Genomic DNA, 19,464 nt, shown 5'->3' on the forward strand with positions numbered 1-19,464 from the left:
ACATTTCTTTTGGCAAGCACTTGAAATTAGAAACTGTGGTCGTAGATAACTAAAAACCTGAGCCAATGTTGTAAAAAAAGATATTTTTTAGGTGTTCCTTTCACTATAGAAGACATACTATTATATACTGTTGTACTAATCTTAAAGAGTTACTATATTGGGAGCTTTTAATGTGAAAAACTCAGGAAATTGTTTGTTTGCTGCGTGTAATGAGATACATTAAGTTTAAGGATTTCAATCTCAAGTGTGTAAACTAACAGATTAAACAATTATGTTTAATTAAGACTGAAGCACTCTCAGGTTGTGTTTCCTTCAAGTACAACAGCACCATCTAGTGGCTCTAGTAGGAAATGTGTCCACCAGTCATAGTAGAGATAGGAGATAGAAAACCTGGGCTGACTGGGGTTTTCACATCCAGATTTTTCCTTTATTTGATAATTCAGTTCAATTGGGGTGCAATTTAAAAGTATTAATTGTTACTAAAGGGAAATATTATTTAACAGTGGTGCTGATGACGGCTTCAAGAGAGGATGAAAGCTCAAATCAAGTCTTGACATCGTGTAAGTTTGGGCTGTTGAGAAAGTCAGTCAGGGTACCTTTTTGAATATATATTGTGTTTTACGAGATCAAACCAGCCCCAAACTACAACCAAGAGAAGCAGCAAATCCATACATTTTGAGAGACAAATTTGTTTTTAGTTAATTTTCTGTTATGTATTAAATGTACCTTGTGGAGTTCCCTTGTCAACAAAGAAAAGCTATTTTTACCTTGAGTATAACTCACCAGAACGTAGGCTATTTTTACATATTTTAAATCCTGCATTGTTTACACCCACGTTTACTACCTTGCATTCTTCTTCTTTACTGCTTTTGCTGACACATTCCTGTGTTTCTTGACACATTACGGCCATCTGTAGATTAGTGGAATAGTGCGAAACCATTGGCAGGAATGCGTATCGCGTCACAGGAGGTCAAAATCTCCACAGGGCAACTTAAATTGTAAATAGTATGTACAACAACAAAAAAAAGTCCCAAATCAGAGTTAAGGTTGTACCATTTATTAGTCAATTTGACAAGTGGCACGATACAAGTATTGATGACACTGTCCTACCCTGAAAGGCTCTTTAATTCGAAATAAATAGGTTGAAAAGAGAACAACATTCCACTGAGATGGTTAGTAGATCTAAAAAAAAAAAAAAGAAAAATCACAACTGAAAACATTTTTTTTCTCCCAAATTACAAGAATTACAAAACATTTTCATATGAACACTTTGCATTACCCCATAGCCTATTACACGGTAGTGAGAAGTGACATTTTAAATGAGCCTAGAAATGTGTAAAAACATATACAGTATATCCTGAGATATATTGGAAAAAGACACTAAATGATGTGCACCTGTAACACATGTGATATGAGAATACACTCCTTTTGTTTTTCTGCTGATCCTGAATGGAAACTACCTCTATTACGTGAATCTAAACCCCTCTTACTGTTTCAATAAGGCATCAAATATTTGTCCATTTCATACATTTCCCCCCAAAACAATACAGACAAGAAAATAAAATGGCACAGTCTCCATCCTATGCTCTAGGGGTACTCCTTATTGAACAACCTGAAATTCTAGCTATCTTTGGGGTAATGCCTTTGTGTTTAGTCTTTGACAGAAAGAAAGGCACAGTCTGCAGAGCAGGATTAGACAGAAGAGTTCAGTCGAAGTGCTTTGTTGCTGAACTCCTCTCAAGGGAGCAGAAAGTAGCACACATTGTTGTGGTTTCTTTTCCGTTACATCAGATAAAGACTTTTTTTTTTCTTCTCTGGGAGGCCAGGCCTGCAGCTCCTGAACCCATGCAGGCAAGTGAAATGAGACGTCTGCAGCTGCAAGTTAAAAAAAAAAAGACAAAAAAACCCTGGCATTTCAGTACTAGACATTTTGAAAACCAGTAGCTACAGACACAATGAAATCTGGAGTTTTGTGGTCAGCAACAAACAATGCCGAGCCGCTTATTGTCGGGGTTTTCTTCCACACCCAGCCGCTCCCCTCGACGCTTTCAAAGCAGTTGCCTTCAGCGGTCTCAGGAGGGGGAAGAACCTCGTCAGGTGAAACCGTCCACGATCGTCCTGCCCTTTCAACACGAGCACTTATTCTCTGATTTCTGTCCCGTGTTAATTACAAGTCCGAGATGATTAAAGTTGCTGGTGAATACCCTGTCGAAGTGGAAACTGAAGCGAAGAAGACAGAAGAGCAAACCTCAGCCAGGACCCGAGTCTTATCTGAGCGCCGGGGAGGAACAGAGATACTGTATCTTGACTCCCCACATGCTTCAACCCATTTGGAAAAAAACTGCACTGATAAACCGGCTGCACTGTGCTATGAAACTTCTTTTTGAGCCTGATAATGGTGCACACACAGTTCAACACCGCAAGCTTTTCATTACACAGAAATAAAGCTGTTGTCTGCTGCTCAAACTGGTCGCCGGTACTAACACAAATACAACATGAGAGTCCAGTACATTTAGAGCTATATAATAAAAACAATTATATATGGACAAAATGATAGTATACCCTGGAGGGAAAGGTTCTCCTATCCCAAACGAAATGAATATACATAATGCAGCAAATGTTGAGTAAAACAGAGGTAGCTAATTTATGAAACATTACAAAAATAAACATAACTATTGACTCAATACTACTAAGAATTAAAAAAGGTGTTTTTCATTACCTATTGATTGATATGGATTCACAACACTGACACATTATGAACTAAATATCTGCTAGCCATTAAAAGAAGCTAACCCTCCCGGTCATGCCGACCCTTTCGTAATTTCTTCATTTCGTCTTTTATCTGCAGTGTACGTTATTATAACAAAGCAGAGAAACAGGAGATATGGATGAATGTACGGAAATTAACATTCATATTTTTTCGCATAGATTAACCAACCTACATCCAGTGGTTATCATAGTGGGCTAAATCAGATTAAAAGAAAAATGCTTTGAATTTCTGGCAGCTGCTGACTCAAAACATTTGAAAAGGGCATCGGTTTTGCAGACACCCTGCATTCCCTTCAACAAAGTTCTTGACCTTGAGCTATTTTTCTCAAGAACTCCGGTAACTATGTAATTTTGGACCCACTGCAACCACACAATTATCAGGAAAAGACCATTTTGCAAACTCTTGCATCTCTGTGGGCTTGAAGCTTTATGATTTAAAGTCTTTGCCCTTCCTCCGCTGCCATTTTCTTGAACATTTTGTAGACATAAGGAAATAAATTACCATAATCAATAACCAACAGTCTGTCCTTTTTTTCCCCCCATTTAGGTTTTGTTTTAGCTAAAAATGGTCTTTTACTGGAAGAAATTGGAAGAGCAAATTAACCTCCGTCTCCTGATGATTTCCCCGTCCAAAGTTTTATCTAGTTTGCTTGGAACTTTAAATTCCCTCTTTATGCTTCAATGCCCGTGTAGTTTGCTTTGTCTAGTGTCCAGTCAGTAGTTTCGGATGCTGAAGAAGCCGACACTGGTGGGTGACTCTTTGACTGTGACGGTGACTAGATTAGCAGTGACATCCGTGACGAACACGTGTTCTATCAGGCTGCGTGTGGGCTTCCAGTCCTGGTTCTGGACCATCACGGAGCGATCCTGAACGGCGTAGGAGGAGTCCTGGTCGGAATCTGAGCTGCTCTCCTCTTCGCCGGTGCTCATTTCGTTCATTTTGGCTTTCTTGCCGTCTTTGGAGGCCGACCTCTCTTGCTGGCTCTGGACCTCTGTGGAGGATTTATGCACACCGCTCTTCTCCAGCCTGCTTTGGGCTCTTGAGGTCTGGATTTCAGTCGTTTCTTTGACTTTGTCTGCTCCAGACTGGTTCTTCCTGGCCTGCAGTCCTCCAGGGGTAGCTGGACTCTGGGCGGGTTTATACTCCTGATTTTGGGTTACAGTAGTTTTCCTTGCCGGGGTCGTTGCATTTCTCAGACCTGACGCTGGTGTAGTGCCGTTTCCGGGAGCATCTTTGCTTTGCACCCGTTTGTTCTGAAGGTTGAGCGGCTGAAGGCCAGAACCTTGATTGGTGGAGGCGTTCTTGGATGGTAAGGAAGCCACTGCTTTAGTATTGGGTATCCTCTGCAGTGTTGACATGGGGGTCTGAGGTTTCTTTTGTCCATTGGGGGAGCTTAGTGTATGCTGAGTGGTTCCTTGAATGGGGTGTTTGGATGTATTCAAATTCAACGCTGCAACTCCTTTTGATTTACTGGCAGCTGCTTTCAAATCCAGACTTGTCTCGCTGCTCATACTGGAGATGGACAGTTTACCCTCAGTGACATTCCTGCTTTGGCTGGATTTGTTCAGAGAGAGGGGGGAAGGCTGGACTGACCTGCCAGATCCAACAGAGCTCATGGAGTTTTTAATAGCCCCTCCCTGGGCCAGAGAGCTCCTGTTCTGACCACCCACTGTATCCCTGGCCGAGCCCCGGTGGAAACCCATGAAGGTGAAGCTGGCCGGGTGAACGGGCTTCTTGATCGCTCCGGGAAGATCTGTATCTTTGGACGTCTTGAGAATTTTGCGAGGGCCCTTGCTCTGTTGAAATTCCTTCACTTCAGGGGGCAGAGGTTTTCTGCGTCGTTTCTTCGCGGGCTCCTGTTTCGCCATAACAATCTGTGCTTTCTTCTGAGGGACAGGATGAAGGTCTCGTGTTCTGACACCCGGGTTTGCTTGTTTAACGTGGCTGCTGCTGTTGTTGGTGTCGTCGTCGTCGTCGTCCGATGAGGATGAAGAGGAGGAGCATGAGGAGGAGGAATCAGAGGACGATGATGATGAGCCAGATGAGGAGCTGCTCGACTTTGGAGCTTCAGGCACATTTTCCTAAATTTAAAAAAAAAAAAAGAAAACAGTGAATATTGTGAACTAAAAAACACAACGCCAACAAAGACAGGTGTTCCCGTCTGAATTATACTTACAAGGATTTTTCGTGGTCGTCCTCTCGGTCTCTTCCCTCTCTTACGCAACAGAAGCTCCTTTTCTTGTTCTCTACAAAACACATTTCAACGATTGTTAAACTGAGAAATGATGTTGCTAAATTTGAAGGGTTTAGTCAAGATGACTAACTACAACATTGATGGGAATATGATGCAATCAATGGCACGACTCTTAACAAGAACTGAAATACAGAAGTATGTATATCTCACTAAACTTGTAAGCGAGACATCACTCCTTTTATAACTAGATCTAATGTGTTTTAACTTCAAACTTATTTGCTTTGTTTCAGATTTCAGGTGTTTCTCTACTTCTTGATGCAATGTAAAAAAAGGTAATGGCTAGAAAAAATTGAAGTCTGTAATCATATGTATGTTCGAGTGTTACAAGGTTGATTTTAATGTTAAAAGACAGACGGGTCATTAGGCGTGTCACCAACGGCGTGTTTTGATGAAGACACTCACTTCTTGTTGAAAGCAGCCAACAGTCTCGGGTCAAGGATGTTTTCTTGGGGCTCCCAGCTGTTGTGTCTGAAATTAATTGACATGAAGAGTGTTACACAGCACAGTATTCATAAAAATAAAAAAAAAAAGCAGCGCAGCCCAGAAATATTAAAAAAGGTGCCCTGCAGCCACAACAGTAACCTCCAAAATTTAGAAAAAAATGACCTCTCAATAGAGTTCATTCATTTAGTAACAGAGGGCTCTCTTGTCCCGGCAGCCGTAAACTTACTACAGGCTACATGTATGTTACCTGAGGGAAATTATTTAACGACTAAGAAATACCGTCCGTGGCAGCTTTCCCAAAACAGTGTAAAAACTCAAATCTGTCATACAGCTGTAACAAATGAGGTGATACTGTAAATGAGAATTTCTTTGCTTCAAAGAGGTGTATAAACCAAATCAATACAACACTATAGAAACGAGCAGACAGATATTTTGGCAACTTGTAATATCTTTTATCTTCATAATGAGTAAAATTCCTTACCTAGAAAATTTCCTATCGATTAATCAAAGATGCCAATTATTCAAGATTTGCTGCATTTCACAGTCATACATGGTGATAAACTGAATATCAACTTGAAAACATCACCACAGCCTCTGAGAAATTGTTAATAGCTTTTTCTTGACTGTTTTTTTTAAACATTATATAGACTAAACGATTAATCAAGAAAGTAAAAATATGCAGATGAACCAATAATGAAAACGTGTCAATTTATATCAACCACCGATGTCCACAGCTCTGTACAGTTCTATTTATACTTTATATAGTCTTATTACCCATGTAGATACAGTATTAATAACCCACAATATTAAATAGTAGAATCATGATAAATGAGATTAATTAAATCAAAAGTTAGGCTTTAGTTGTTTTTTTCTGCCACACCCAAACCTGGAAATGATTTGTAATGATGAATAGATTTTGTATCCCAACACCACCAATCAATCATTTTGAGAAACCAGATGTGTACTCCTGAACTGGTTTATATGTAGTAGTGTGAGTTAATGAGAGCAATTTGCAAAAAGATTATTCCTCTAGTCACATTGTACTTTTTTTTTTAGAGCAAAATGTCAAGTATAAGTGGTCAAATGGCTTTATCATCCATGAATCCCTATTAAAAAAGGTTTCCACAGTTTCTAGGATTATCTGTTCTTTACTCCAAAAAGGGCAAAGTGGAGAGTTTGATGCATATTCTGGAGATGCTACAGAGAAACGTGTGTTGAATTTATCAGTTTGGGGGTCACTTGAGTGAAATATCACTGAAAGTATTTTACAACTCGTCTCCCACAGCCACTGAATCAGATTCAGTTTTTTTTCTATTATTTTTTTTGTCTCCACAGTACAGCAAACCAGGAAGGAAGAACATTTCCAGGTCATGAAAGTGCTCTGAAATTTATGGGAAGCTCTAAAAATAACATGTTTATTGCACCGCTGCTGATAGCACAGTATGGAGTATCTTTCAGATAGCTGAGATTACTTTGTTTTGCAGTTTCAGTGAAGCATCTGTGTATCATAACAAAGTCCAGCGCTGAACTACCAAAGTGTCTAATTGTGCTTTTTTTTTTAGGTGTACTCTACCTTTTTTTTCTAGACCGCTTCCTTCTTGTGCTTTACAAGCTGTATTGTGATTATATGATAATTTGTACAACATTAGCAAAACAAAAACTTTCAGTTTACTGCAAATTAAAAAGCTGAAAACAGGCCATTTTGTTTTTTTTCCCCCTGAAGTGATCTGGACTACAGCATATGTTATGACCTTTCTCCTCATCACTTGTTGTTGAAGGGCCTATTCTGATCAGCAGTCACCAGTGAAATAATCAACCCCCACCCTTTTTCCCTACCACACACACACACACACACATACACACACACACACACACACACACACACACACACACACACACACACACACACACACACACACGCACGCACACACACACACACACACACACAAAGGATGTGGGTCTAACAGAAAGCCATGGAGCTGGCAGGCAACAGTGTGCATTGATGGTGGATTACAGCAACAATGTGGAGTGAACAGAAAGGGCAAGTGACAAGAAATGAAGGCAGACTGAAGCATTACAAGCAGAAAAATTAAACCTTAGGTGTTTAAAGACTGTTACATCTTATTTTCAAAAAGCTATAAATCAAATATCAAATAGTAAACTTGACTGAATGATTGATTTCAAAGCCACACACAAAAACTTGATGGATTCAGGTCAGGAATAAAATGTGTTAAACATTACGGTTTTATGAATAAATACAGGCATAAAAAGCAGAGAGATAGCACTAATGTAGCCTAAATAAATATTTTCTCTGGCTTTTTTGCTAACTTCCTAAATTTGAGATGTTATGAACAATAGGAGGCATATGCAAAGGCAGAATTTGTGTAGCTGTATTTGAATAAACTGCCTTCGGGAACAAAATGTAACACCATCCCGTCGTTGTTGTAGTTTAGACTCGTTGCTTTTACCCCAAAAAATCACGGTTTAGCTTAAGAGTTTTAACGAAAAGCAACAAGCGACACGTTGTTGTTGTTTTCATTGTTTCGGGGCAGAGCAGCACCACTTGTACTTACTTGGATGACCATCCCCTCCACTTCACAAGAAACTCCAACTTTCCCTGAAAGAAAACGGAGAGGGAGAGAGAGAAAACGTTGGCAAACAGACGCCAGAAACGACGCGGATTTAAAAGTTAAAACGTTTCACAGCTCTGACCTTTCTGAGTCGTTTGTTTAAAATGCATTCCGCATCAAAAACCTGCTCTCCCACGGCGCTCAGTTCCTCCATGTCTGCCTTCGCCCCGATTAAGAAGCCTTTATCAAAAGACGAGCAGCGTCAAGCCAATCAGAGGTGAGCTCGCGCGGGACCGGATGTTCGATGCCTCGCCTTCAAAATAATGGTCTTCGCAGGAAAGGAAGGAAAAGAAAAGAAAAAAGATCTTTATTGTCCACCAGTGTGGAAAAAAATTATCTTCTGTTCACCAAAACATGAAGACACACTACATATGATGATTCTTACAAGAAAGAGACAACTAAACAGTCAGTATAACAAACAGAGACAAGGTCATATTACACATTTAAAAATAGTTCATGTTTGCTGTTACTCATTATCAGTCACTTTGTAGAGTTAACATAACTGATGGCACTTGGGATGCGGGACTTCTTAAAGTTGCTACAAGAGGCTTTTATTTTGTGTTGATCGTGGCTTAGGGGTAAGGCCCCAAAACTTTGGAACAGCTTACCTTTTGGAATTAAGTCTTCCCCTTCCCTAGACACTTTTAAGGCCAAACTTAACACTCAGTTGTTCGCTCGGGCCTTTGAGTGTCGTTAAAACCCAGTGTTGTACTATTATTTGTTTTCTATTTGTTCTTGTTTCTTGTTTGATGTTACCTTGTTATGTTGTTTTAATGTATTCTTGATATCTTATCGTACAGCACTTTGGTCAGCTGTGGTTGTTTTTAAATGTGCTTTATAAATAAATTTGATTTGATTTGATTTTGGCGACTGTGTGGAGAAAAGTGGTAGTGTTTTCCCAGAATGAAGACTGCATTTCCCATGAGCACCATGGGCTCGTGTTGTAAAGATCTTGGCTAGCACGTGCTTTTGTTTTGGAAATGAGTGAAAGATTATTATTTTTAATACTTTTTTTCTTTTTTAAACACAGCTGTTTGCAGGATTTACAGCGATGAGGTAATGTATCTGTTTGTGGCTATTTAAGATTAAGTAAAGTAAACTTTGCTTTAGTACCAACATGTAAGGCTGCATTCACACCAAATAAGACAATGTGGCACCTTCCTGCAGCGTTGTGTGGAGGTTTGGGGAGGTGTGAGCGTGTTTATTTGTGCTTAGGACGTAACCACCATGAGACAATCAGAAAATAATGTTTGATATCTCAGATTCACTCCTTTGTTCTCACTACACCGCCGATCGCTCTCTTCATTCTCTCTCTAGCTCGCTCAACCACCACTTCCCTCTCTCTCTCGCTCTCTCTTTTTCTCTCGTCTTTTTTAAAATGAGTCCAGAAGCCGACAACAAGTCTGACTTTACTTTTAATGTTATCAAATGAAGAAAAAAATGTCCTCCCCTCGTCCTAGCAACATCTTTGTACTCATGCTACAATGCTACATGTAATGTAAACATCGGCTCTTCTCGTCTGTGTGCCGTAAATCGTTTTGTCTGATTTTGCGGGGAATCCGACCCGGTTGCAGGCATCTAGAATAACTATATCGAAATAGCCAATCTTCTCGCTGATGGTCTCGTTTGCTTATGTAGGTCATATAGAGGCATCAGAGGCATCATGAGACTGTTTCATAACCAGTTAAAAGTTCCTTGTAGTAACTTTAAAAACATTTTTAGGTACCAGACGCTCTCTATAGCACCTCCTGGAGCTCAAAGGTTCAAACTGGCTGAATAGAGGATGGGAGCTGTCTGCCAGGATACTCCTCGCTTTCTTCTTTGTCCTTTCTGTAAAAAGTTGAATCAAAGACTTTTAGGGTTTGCCAACTATTCTGCAGGCAATTAGGACAATCCTGGAAAGTTCATTCTTAGTTCTACAATTTAAATGACCATACCAGAGGGGGAAGATGAAAAGTTACACTCTCAACAAGAGTTTTTTTTACACTAATATTAACATTACTTGTTGGAAAGTTGGCTATGTGCAAATAAACTGGTATAAATAAGAAACATCTGCTATGTTATAAACAATAGTGATGTTGTTAAGGTAGCTTTGTGAATACACTCTGTGGTACCCAACTGTTTTTATCCTCTTCTAAAATAGAGCTGCAACTAACGATTATTTTCATTATATTAATCTGTTGATTATTTTCTTGAATAATTAATAAGTCATTTGGTCTATAAAATTTCAGAAAATGGTGGAAAATGTCAGTTACTGTTTTCCAAAGCCTAAGATGCAACCTTAAATGTCTCGTTTTGTCCCGACCAACAGTCCACAACCCAAAGATATTCAGTTTACTACGATAAAAGACTAAAGAAACCAGAAAATATTCACTTTTAAGAGGCTGGATTAAGAAAATATCAGTATTTTTTCTTAAAAAAAATGACTCAAAACAATGAATCAATAATCAAAATAGTTGACAATTAATTTTAGGTTAATCAACTAATTGATTATTTGACTAATCGTAGAAGCTCTACTCTAAAATAATTATACATTTATTTATTTATGTATTTGTAATGGACAATGCTCACTGATCAAGAGAAAAAATAAAAAAAGTGTCTTTGTATTTAGCTGTTTTCCATCTGTTGTCTCTGAGATGTCAAAAATGCACCTTAAATATAGCATAAAACAATATCTTTCATAAAATTGATATATGCAGTATAAATATCATGCACAAAATTGTATTTGTGGGTAAATAAGCTCAGGTACGTAACTCCAGCAATGCTGATTTTTGGCTTTGCTAGCAAGCCGGTAAGCTAATTAAAATGTTTGAATGGTTGGGAGTTTTATAATGTAAAAATTACAAAGTTGATTCTATTAATTAAATTAAATTAAAGGCACTGTGAATTTTATCATGTGAATATTATAAGTAGCAAGTAAGTTATGAAAGAGGTAGTTTTTCAATAATCTGGCTATAAGGTGTAGACAACCTTCCCCCTAGTGATATTACCTCATGGAAACTTTCTTTTACCTCTAGAAATTTATATTTGTTTATTAAATAAAAATAGAAAAAAATTACACAAATAGTAGTGTGCAGAAGAAAAGCCTTTTAAAGTTGTAGTTTTATTTTGAAAGTTGTAACGGGAAGTGCTGCGCTTCCCTGATAACTTGATACAAACGGGCGTAGAGAGGCGGGCAACTGAGAATGTGATTGCTTAAAATGTGTCCCTGGGCAGCCACCGTAGTCTGATGGAAACATGTCCCACTTACAAGTGAAAGTGGAGACATAAACCCCCAAAACATGAAGCCTGCGATAACTGGCGTCTTGATTCTATTCTTTTCACCATTTTTCAAGATATTTAATTTATAGAATCTTCATGTTTTTATTAGTTTCTGGTTTTAATACATGTTGCACAACACCTTTTACATTAGCGGTTGATAGATTTATGTTTTTTTTGTCCCATGTTGCTTTTATTCAGAGCAACTAATGGTATGGTACAATTTTAAGTCAACTTCAAAACCACAAAGTGTAGGTAATTACATGATTATATGATATTCAAATCAAGTTTATTAATCAAAACATTAAGTTACACCTGAAGTAAACGACAGATTCCTAACATACATGTACATTTTATTCCCTCACAAGCACACTGTGTCACAAGTTTCAACCAAATACCAAATAAAATAAACAAAAACCTGTTGTGTGCCATCAAACTGATAAATATGATTTATTATTATTATTATTAAGTTCCCCCAGTTCTGTCGAATATTAGCTTATTCTCTGTTATGTACCAAAACAGGTGGCTAAAGTTGCAAAATCACAACAGTGGTTTAACAAAATCAGCCAGAGGGAATGTCCACAGTTTACAGCTGTTTCTCTATTTGAGATAAAAGCATTTTTGCAGAGGGTTTTTTTGTGTGTCTGATGATCAAAGTGAAGTTTGTTTAGCGTCTTCTGGATGATCTGAGAAACTGTCTGATCTGAAACACAGGGAAAAAAAAGAAATTATTGATGATGATGTTATGATTTTCCAAAATTCTGTCGTCCTAATTTATAATTTCATGCAAATTGCGTGCATAAATAGTTGCTGAATTTTGTCTGATGTAATGAATAACACTGGAATCAATTCATTTGATTATTTAAAAAAAAAAAAATTGAATACAACCATATTGTGATATATATCAATATCAAAGCATTAATATTCTGAGTGATATTAATTTGAACCATACTGCCCAGCCCTACATGAATTACTACTAATTAAATGATTCAATCATTACCTTTTATTCTTGCGTTTGTTCTTGATTATTTTGTGAGACATCATCACTATAAAAACAATGACAAGAAATCCAGCCAGCGCTGCGAATCCGGTGAAGACACTCTGCAGGAGGTTCACATCTTAAACAAGACAGAACAGAGAGAACATATTTACATACCAAATATGTGTTTTTTGAAGGTTGATGCTGATAATTCACTAAAAGTGTCTGGATTTCCAAAATGACAAAACATACAGCAACCAATCTTGTGAGATACTTAGATAAGTGCAAAGTCTGCCCCCCCCCACCACTCAGGCAACAACAACAACAACAACAACATTGAATGACCACATGATGGCGCTATAACAGTGACTTTTACATCCTAGGAAATACCCCAATCAGTTGAAGTGAATCAGTTTAAACTGATCAAAGTACACTAGTTATTCAGTGAAAATAGGTATAAAAAAAAACAAGCAATTAAGTACATGTACATGCTCTGATGTCAGATCTTCACTTGAACACACCACTGTACACCGCATTTAATAAACATTACACTTTGCAAATGGTGAACAGCATTGTTAGTATGTATGATTTGTAGGAAATTGGCTAAACTAGGCTAAACAAATGAGACTTTAAATTTAGTATTAATGCAATAAAATAAACATGTTACTACTTAATACTACTGCAATACATACAGTGCTACCAACATTAGAACTACTACCGCCACTATTACTACTACTACTACTACTACTACTACTACTACTACTACTACTACTACTATTAAAGTGCCAGATCATAAGAATTTATAACTGAGTGCTACCTGTAGACAATCAGTGTAATCTTTGCAAATACAATTGTACAAAGTGAATCATATCCATCATATCAGAGGTAGATGACACTGACAGGACAATATTTGGGTTTAATTTAAGAACTGTCCCATGCTGATGTATAAGCAAGATGATAATCTGTTTTAATTCATTATATGTGTATACGAAACACAAATATTTAGTCTTATATTTAGTCTCTTTCTTGTTTAAAATCTTTCCAAACTTGTGAGCATCACCAGATCCGGTTTTTAGTTTTAACCTACAGTAACTCTACGTCTGATTTGAACATATGTGAAGCTGGAAATGATGGATGAATGGCCTAGTAATGAAGGAGCAGGTGTTGAAGCGACACACTTTCAGGGGCCACGGGGAGAGACTCATTAGCCTGATAAAAAAACTCACCATGAGTACTGGTCTCAACGTGAGTAACCAGCATGTGTTTGGTGGCGTTCAGGTTGCCGTCGTTGACCTCCGGCTGGATGCCCAAGATGTGACACATCAGGGGGTAGATGTTCACCGTCTCAAAGGGCCCCACCTCCAGGTTCCTCTGAAATGCTGGACCCACCGCCCTGAAGAAGGGCTTCATGTCCATCTCTTGGTTGTCATAGCCATGCTCTCCCTTGTGGAACTGAACCGGGAGATACTGCAGGGACACACAGGGACGAATAACACAATTCGCATGACCCAGTTTGTTATATTCAATTATATCTTAGAATCATATTAACACAGAGTTGACACATTTTGGCCTACTCTCATGTAGACAGCAGAGGGAGGTATAGGCTAAGTGAAAAGGAGGTTGCCAAATCAAAGAGTAGGCCTTTTATCTCTTTGTGATCCACTATCCACCAAGGAAAGAAAGATATTTAACACTGCCTGAATGAGATTTTTAAGCCCATCTTTAAAAATTTTCATTCCTTTTCATTCATTTCCTTTTATCAATTTGTAGTATATAATAAGTTTTATTGCCAACAAAGTGTGATATAATTATCCGTGTGAATAACACCCGGTTATCTCAGTTCTTACGTAACGTTCTCACCATGCTTATCCTTCTCTGGGATCAAACTGAAAAGAGGTGAAGTGGCCATAAAGGCTGGACAAAGAATCTGATAATACAGTCATCACGATCATGGCCGGTCATAACCTATAGACTTTTGATAACCTGTTTGATTAGAGGGTTCACAGGACTGATTGTTTTTCACGTATTCAGCATTTGAAGGCATTTTATGGTGTCAGTAATTTACTCTTTTAAATTAAGTTATGATTTGATGGTTCTCGGTTTTGAGTGACACATTCACTTGCAGCGTTGTCGTACAGTGGAGTGACTGAGCGAGTGGAGCCAAATGAAAATGCTAATTTTGAATTTTGAGCCATGAATAGCTTCATGAAGCATTTGAGAGCACTGCATGTCATCAGCCCGGCCTGGATTATCCTGAGGACGTGCAAATGCACTTGATTAAAATTGTAATGCACTAAGATTAGAATTTAACTCTTTGTTTCTGGTTGAAAAGAGTCCGGTTTCAACATTTCCTATGAGCCAAATGAAATTGGCTTTTTTTTTTCAGTGTAGTTTTACTCAGAATAAGAGCTGAATGCAGGATATTTCCAGAATAAACTGGAAGGCACGTAGAGATTATCTGGCTATTTATCTGTAACAATAAATCAGTGTGTGCTACTTGATTGCCTTATGACCTCTTAATTTAATCATTAGCACGTGAATTGCTGACTGTTAATATGCTACCAGTACAATTGCAGCATGAAATGTAAACGTTGCAGCTTTTGTTCTTAGTAGTCTCAGTACTTACACAGTCATTCCCTAATGTTTTCACAATATTCTGCTGTTTTAAAGCCGCACTTTGCAATTTGGCATGTTAATGGGCACAAATGGCAACTCAAGGTAACTGTTTACTTTAAAGGGTAAATCAATAGGAATTGCATTGAGCAGAAAACTGCTGCTGCATGTCTCTCTATGGTTTTAAATTTTCCAGCATGTTGCACCAACACCTGGCCAAACCCAAGCCAGTGATGTTAGGGGAAAACATGATTTGAAATCACTGCTGCAGCCTCTCTTAGTGATTTGGTAAAAATTAAACAGTCATGGTCTCTGTAACAACACATTTCTTAATCAAAAAAAAGAAAAGAAATTCAACGTACCCCGTTGATTACATATCCAGGGTCGGACCATAAAATGATGGGGAGGATTCGGTCATTTTTGGCAAAGTGGAGACGCTCTGGCATCTCCTCCTTCTTGAACACATGGAGGTGGGGATGGGCCCCCTTCAAGGCGTTGTAAACCTTATCCAGCCTGCCCGGCTTCGGCAACAGCATCCCGGAGGGGCCAAAGTCCACCAGGTGGAAGGACAGGTCACGGAAGGAGAAGCCTGGGATCTTGGACAGGATGATCTCTTCTACTAGCCCGTTGCGGTACACCGTGGACATGCCGTGGTCTGCTGTGATGATGATGTTCAGGCGGCTGGTCAGTCCGTGTTCTTCAGCTGATTGGCGGATGTAGCCCACTGTTCGGTCAACCTGCTTGACCACCTCTCGTCGCTGTGGGGAGTCTGGGCCATATTTGTGGCCGGTGCTATCTGGCTCACCAAAGTACATGGACACAAAGTCCAGATCCTGGTTACTGAACCAGTCCATCACCTTGTCTGTGTTCTCTCGCCAAGCGGTCTCGTTCTTGTAGTTGTAAAGCGGTGGCTCCACTTCCCGCACCATAGCAACCTGTCCCTGGTAACTGGAAGCTGTGCCAGGAAAATGAAGAGAGCCAGCTTTCAGGCCCTGGAAGAGTAGAAAGAAGAGGCTACATTAACATTACACACATAAATATGACACAAGTACATACTTACAAGCATGCCAAAGGTTAGCCTGTTCATACTGTGGGTCACATACAAGCAAACAAAATCCGTATTATTACTAATTAATTATTACATTAATTTTCTTAAACCCACAGCTGAGGTTTTTGGCAGCAACTGTCATCTCCATGCAGTTGACATCTACACCTGCAAAATAATTTGCAATTTCAACTGCAGTGATCCACCTGAAATCATTCAGCAGGCCTTCAGAGGTGTTTTGTCAAGAGAAATGGTTTTCTAGTGCTGTAAGCAGCAGAAACAGTCTCTCACAGTGATAAGATGGAAATTGTTCTGCACAGACCTGTTTCTGTGCTGTGATCCAGATAGGCAGAGTGCCATTGTCCCACCACTCATTCACATGCTGAGTCTGATAGTAAGGCTTCTTCTGACCGGTGGATGTGTTGAACCACATGTTGTGGATTACCCCATGATTCTCGATGTAGCGGCCTACAGAAGAGAATCACTGTCAGTCTGTGTGCACTCATTATTCACAGCGTGACACATTCACATTAAAAATTCTATCAACTTAACGGGCTGAGTGGCATGACGCTTTTGGACAAGGTCTTACGACCAACTTCGCAGATTAGAGGAATTTAATTTCAAGGAAGTTAAATTTCTTGAGAGTCAAAATAAGAATAGGAGCAGAGAATTCTTCCCTCAGTCATCCAAGCATAATCATCTTAGTCAGCTATAAAAGCTGTTGGACCCTGGGACATTCAATTACAACTAATTCCTTTTTCCCATGGCTTTTTTCAATCCTTGCAAAGTAAACTTAAGGCGGTTTCCTTTCCCACCATGATATGCAGATCCCCTGCCAACTGGAAGCACCGTCGTAGAAAATGAAATACTTTACCTGTCAACAGGGTGAAGTGTGTAGGACTGGTGATGGTGAGGTAAGGCGGTGTGACATACAGGGCTTTGACTCCATCCTTGGCCATTTTGTCGAGGTGCGGCGTGTCCACATCGCGGTCGTAGTCCCATCGGAAACCGTCGAAGGAGATCAGCAGCACCTTCTGCCTCGGTTTATCCGTAGGAGCTCCGAGGACGGAGGAGGCCCAGAGGAGGTAGAGACTTGCGGTCCACAGCATGGTGAACACAAACACTTCACAGATCTTAACTGATTCTACCCTCCGGCTAAAACCATTTTATTTACAAGAGGATCCTCCTCTTCTTGGCAGCTCACCTGAGGTTTCTCAGCCAAGATTTTCTGAGCAAAGTTTCACAAACTTATCTTATCTCGTGGATTGAGCAGACGTTATCTCAGCACTTTTCTGCATGTGGCCCGGTGATGTTTATGAGCTGATTTTACGGCTGGGAGTCGTGTTCACAGTGAACCCCCCCCACTTACCCCCCCTCCTTCTTTTGCTCTTGAGGACTGACAGCAAAGCAGATTAATCTCTCCGGGCATCATGCTTTTTTGTTTCCTCCTAACTCGGCTGTTGATGCTGTCTTTCTGTTTGTCTGCCTGCGTGCCTGTCTGTGTGGCAGAGTTTCCTGTGAATCACTGACAATGGGGGAATGACACTTTGATGGGTTTCACCTTGAGTTGGGATGGTGCATGATTGATCTGACACCAGGAAAATGAAGAGGAAAATGAGAGTATATATCTCTTGGTCAGCTATCAGTGGTCTCTTGGGAAGAAAAGTCCCTAATAGACATATTCATTTTAATAACTCTGTGTATATTAGCCCCAGGATATTGTTAAAAGATCCTTTAGAATCTACATTGATTTTCTTAGCAATGCCCATGACGATGGACAAACTATTAAAAATGAACCGCAGCCTCCTCAGTGTTTCAGCTCAGATCATACTCTGCGTTCTCATCCAGACATTATATATCACTCCGTTGTGATGTAACCTTATCAACGTCCATCAAATCGCTAGACAAGCTAACTCTTCAAATTTGTTCTTTATTGTGTGTGTCCTTGGCTGAGGTTCAAGGGAAGTGTCTAATCTTTATGGAGATAAGGGATAACATTCATCAGCTTTCATTTACCTCATTCATATTCATTAGCGTTCTCATATTAACTCTATCCGCTCGTCGTCCACTGTCAGCAAGATTTGGAGTAGTGTTTTTTGGACTGCTGAGACCTGTGCGAGTCTCAGATCTCTGCTATGAGAACTTTATCAAACACACACACTCTGAACTTGAGGGGCAAGCAAACTTTATCTGACCCTCTCAATCCGGTACAGGATCTCCACAGGGATTCTCACATTTACTTGAAGAAGAAAAGGGAGGCTTGTGCCTTTAGCACTCCCTGCTGCCCATATACAACCACTGCAGTACCACCTGAGAGCCAAAACAACTATATCACTTTGAGTTAGAGCATGTACAGTAATCTAATGAAAGGCAAGTTATTTCCCAGGCTGAGGATACAATATTGTATCTTTAAGCTTTAAGTTTATGTTAATTAGACTTTAATGTAACTTTCCAGATACTTGTTTTATATTCTTTGCCGATCAGTAAATTCTTGAAGATATTAAAAAAGTTATGTGGATGCTACATTTTTCTGAATATATAGCATCAGCAACTCTTGAGCTGACACGCTCAAAAGAAAAGTTGTCAACTAATGTCTTCTGTCAAGAATGATTTTGTTTGATTTTTGTTTTTTTATGTTATAGACAAAAATGATTGCTGCTGATTTATTTATTGAATACAACATGGTCTCATTGGCCTTCATCAGGTGTATGAATAAGTATTACAACAGTTTCAATATACAGTATTTACATTGATGCAATGGAAATTACCGTGAAAATTAGTTCAACTGGTAGAAAACACACAGTAGTTCATACATATATAGGTAAAGAAAGCATCTTTTTAAAAAAATCTGTAAAATAAATAAAATAAATAACACTTTCAAAAGCTTAGGAAAAGTAAAATAAGTAAAAAAAGGGTAAAATTGCCAAAGTTAATCATAAGTGGGAATCTTACAGTGTCACCAAGAGCATTTCAATAAATCCAACTTGCTTTGCTGAAAAGTCAGAAAGACCATATTGAGGATATGATGAGGATAAAGGACCAATATTCATAATTTAATGAATGCATAAACAGTTTATCCATCCACACAATAACCCCTGAATGAGGAAAGTATTAGTAGATGTAATGTACGATGTTACAGATATACCAGTAACTATGTTTCAATCACCAGTTGTGTGAATCTTGTGGTCCTCTGAATCAGTATGTGTATATTTGGAAGGGGTGGAGTTTTTCACTTTTGCTTCAGATATTTTTTTATTTAACGACATCTTGTGTCAAATAATGTTACAAAATTAGTCCCTTGAGATGGAGATGAAAACATAAAGTAGCTCTGAACAAAACATGGAGAGTAAAGCTGCTCAGTTTCAGTGAAAATGTAAGTAAGTGGTTCAGTGGTGAACATCTGGATGTACGGATTTATTCTAATCTTTATACAATAGACCAAAATGTCACAAGTTTTAAATAGAATTATGA

General features: G+C 38.9%; 2 protein-coding genes across 2 annotated transcripts; both read right to left on the reverse strand.

The window, feature by feature from the left end:
• Positions 1 to 1,041: 1,041 nt before the first annotated feature.
• On the reverse strand, positions 1,042 to 8,291 carry cbx2 (chromobox homolog 2 (Drosophila Pc class)). The gene is made up of 5 exons (XM_042391964.1): positions 8,181 to 8,291; positions 8,042 to 8,085; positions 5,427 to 5,492; positions 4,947 to 5,016; positions 1,042 to 4,851 (listed from the first exon to the last, which is right to left on the reverse strand). Exons 1-5 carry the CDS (start codon positions 8,250 to 8,252, stop codon positions 3,484 to 3,486), a joined length of 1,620 nt encoding a protein of 539 aa, XP_042247898.1. The 5' UTR covers positions 8,253 to 8,291; the 3' UTR covers positions 1,042 to 3,483.
• Positions 8,292 to 11,566: 3,275 nt separating this feature from the next.
• On the reverse strand, positions 11,567 to 17,102 carry LOC121883608 (ectonucleotide pyrophosphatase/phosphodiesterase family member 7-like). Its single transcript, XM_042391965.1, has 6 exons — positions 16,868 to 17,102; positions 16,316 to 16,461; positions 15,311 to 15,940; positions 13,562 to 13,802; positions 12,357 to 12,474; positions 11,567 to 12,059 (listed from the first exon to the last, which is right to left on the reverse strand). Exons 1-6 carry the CDS (start codon positions 17,100 to 17,102, stop codon positions 12,008 to 12,010), a joined length of 1,422 nt encoding a protein of 473 aa, XP_042247899.1. The 3' UTR covers positions 11,567 to 12,007.
• Positions 17,103 to 19,464: the final 2,362 nt, after the last annotated feature.

This window comes from Thunnus maccoyii, chromosome 18 (genome assembly GCF_910596095.1).
Source record: "Thunnus maccoyii chromosome 18, fThuMac1.1, whole genome shotgun sequence".
NCBI classification, from domain to species: domain Eukaryota; kingdom Metazoa; phylum Chordata; class Actinopteri; order Scombriformes; family Scombridae; genus Thunnus; species Thunnus maccoyii.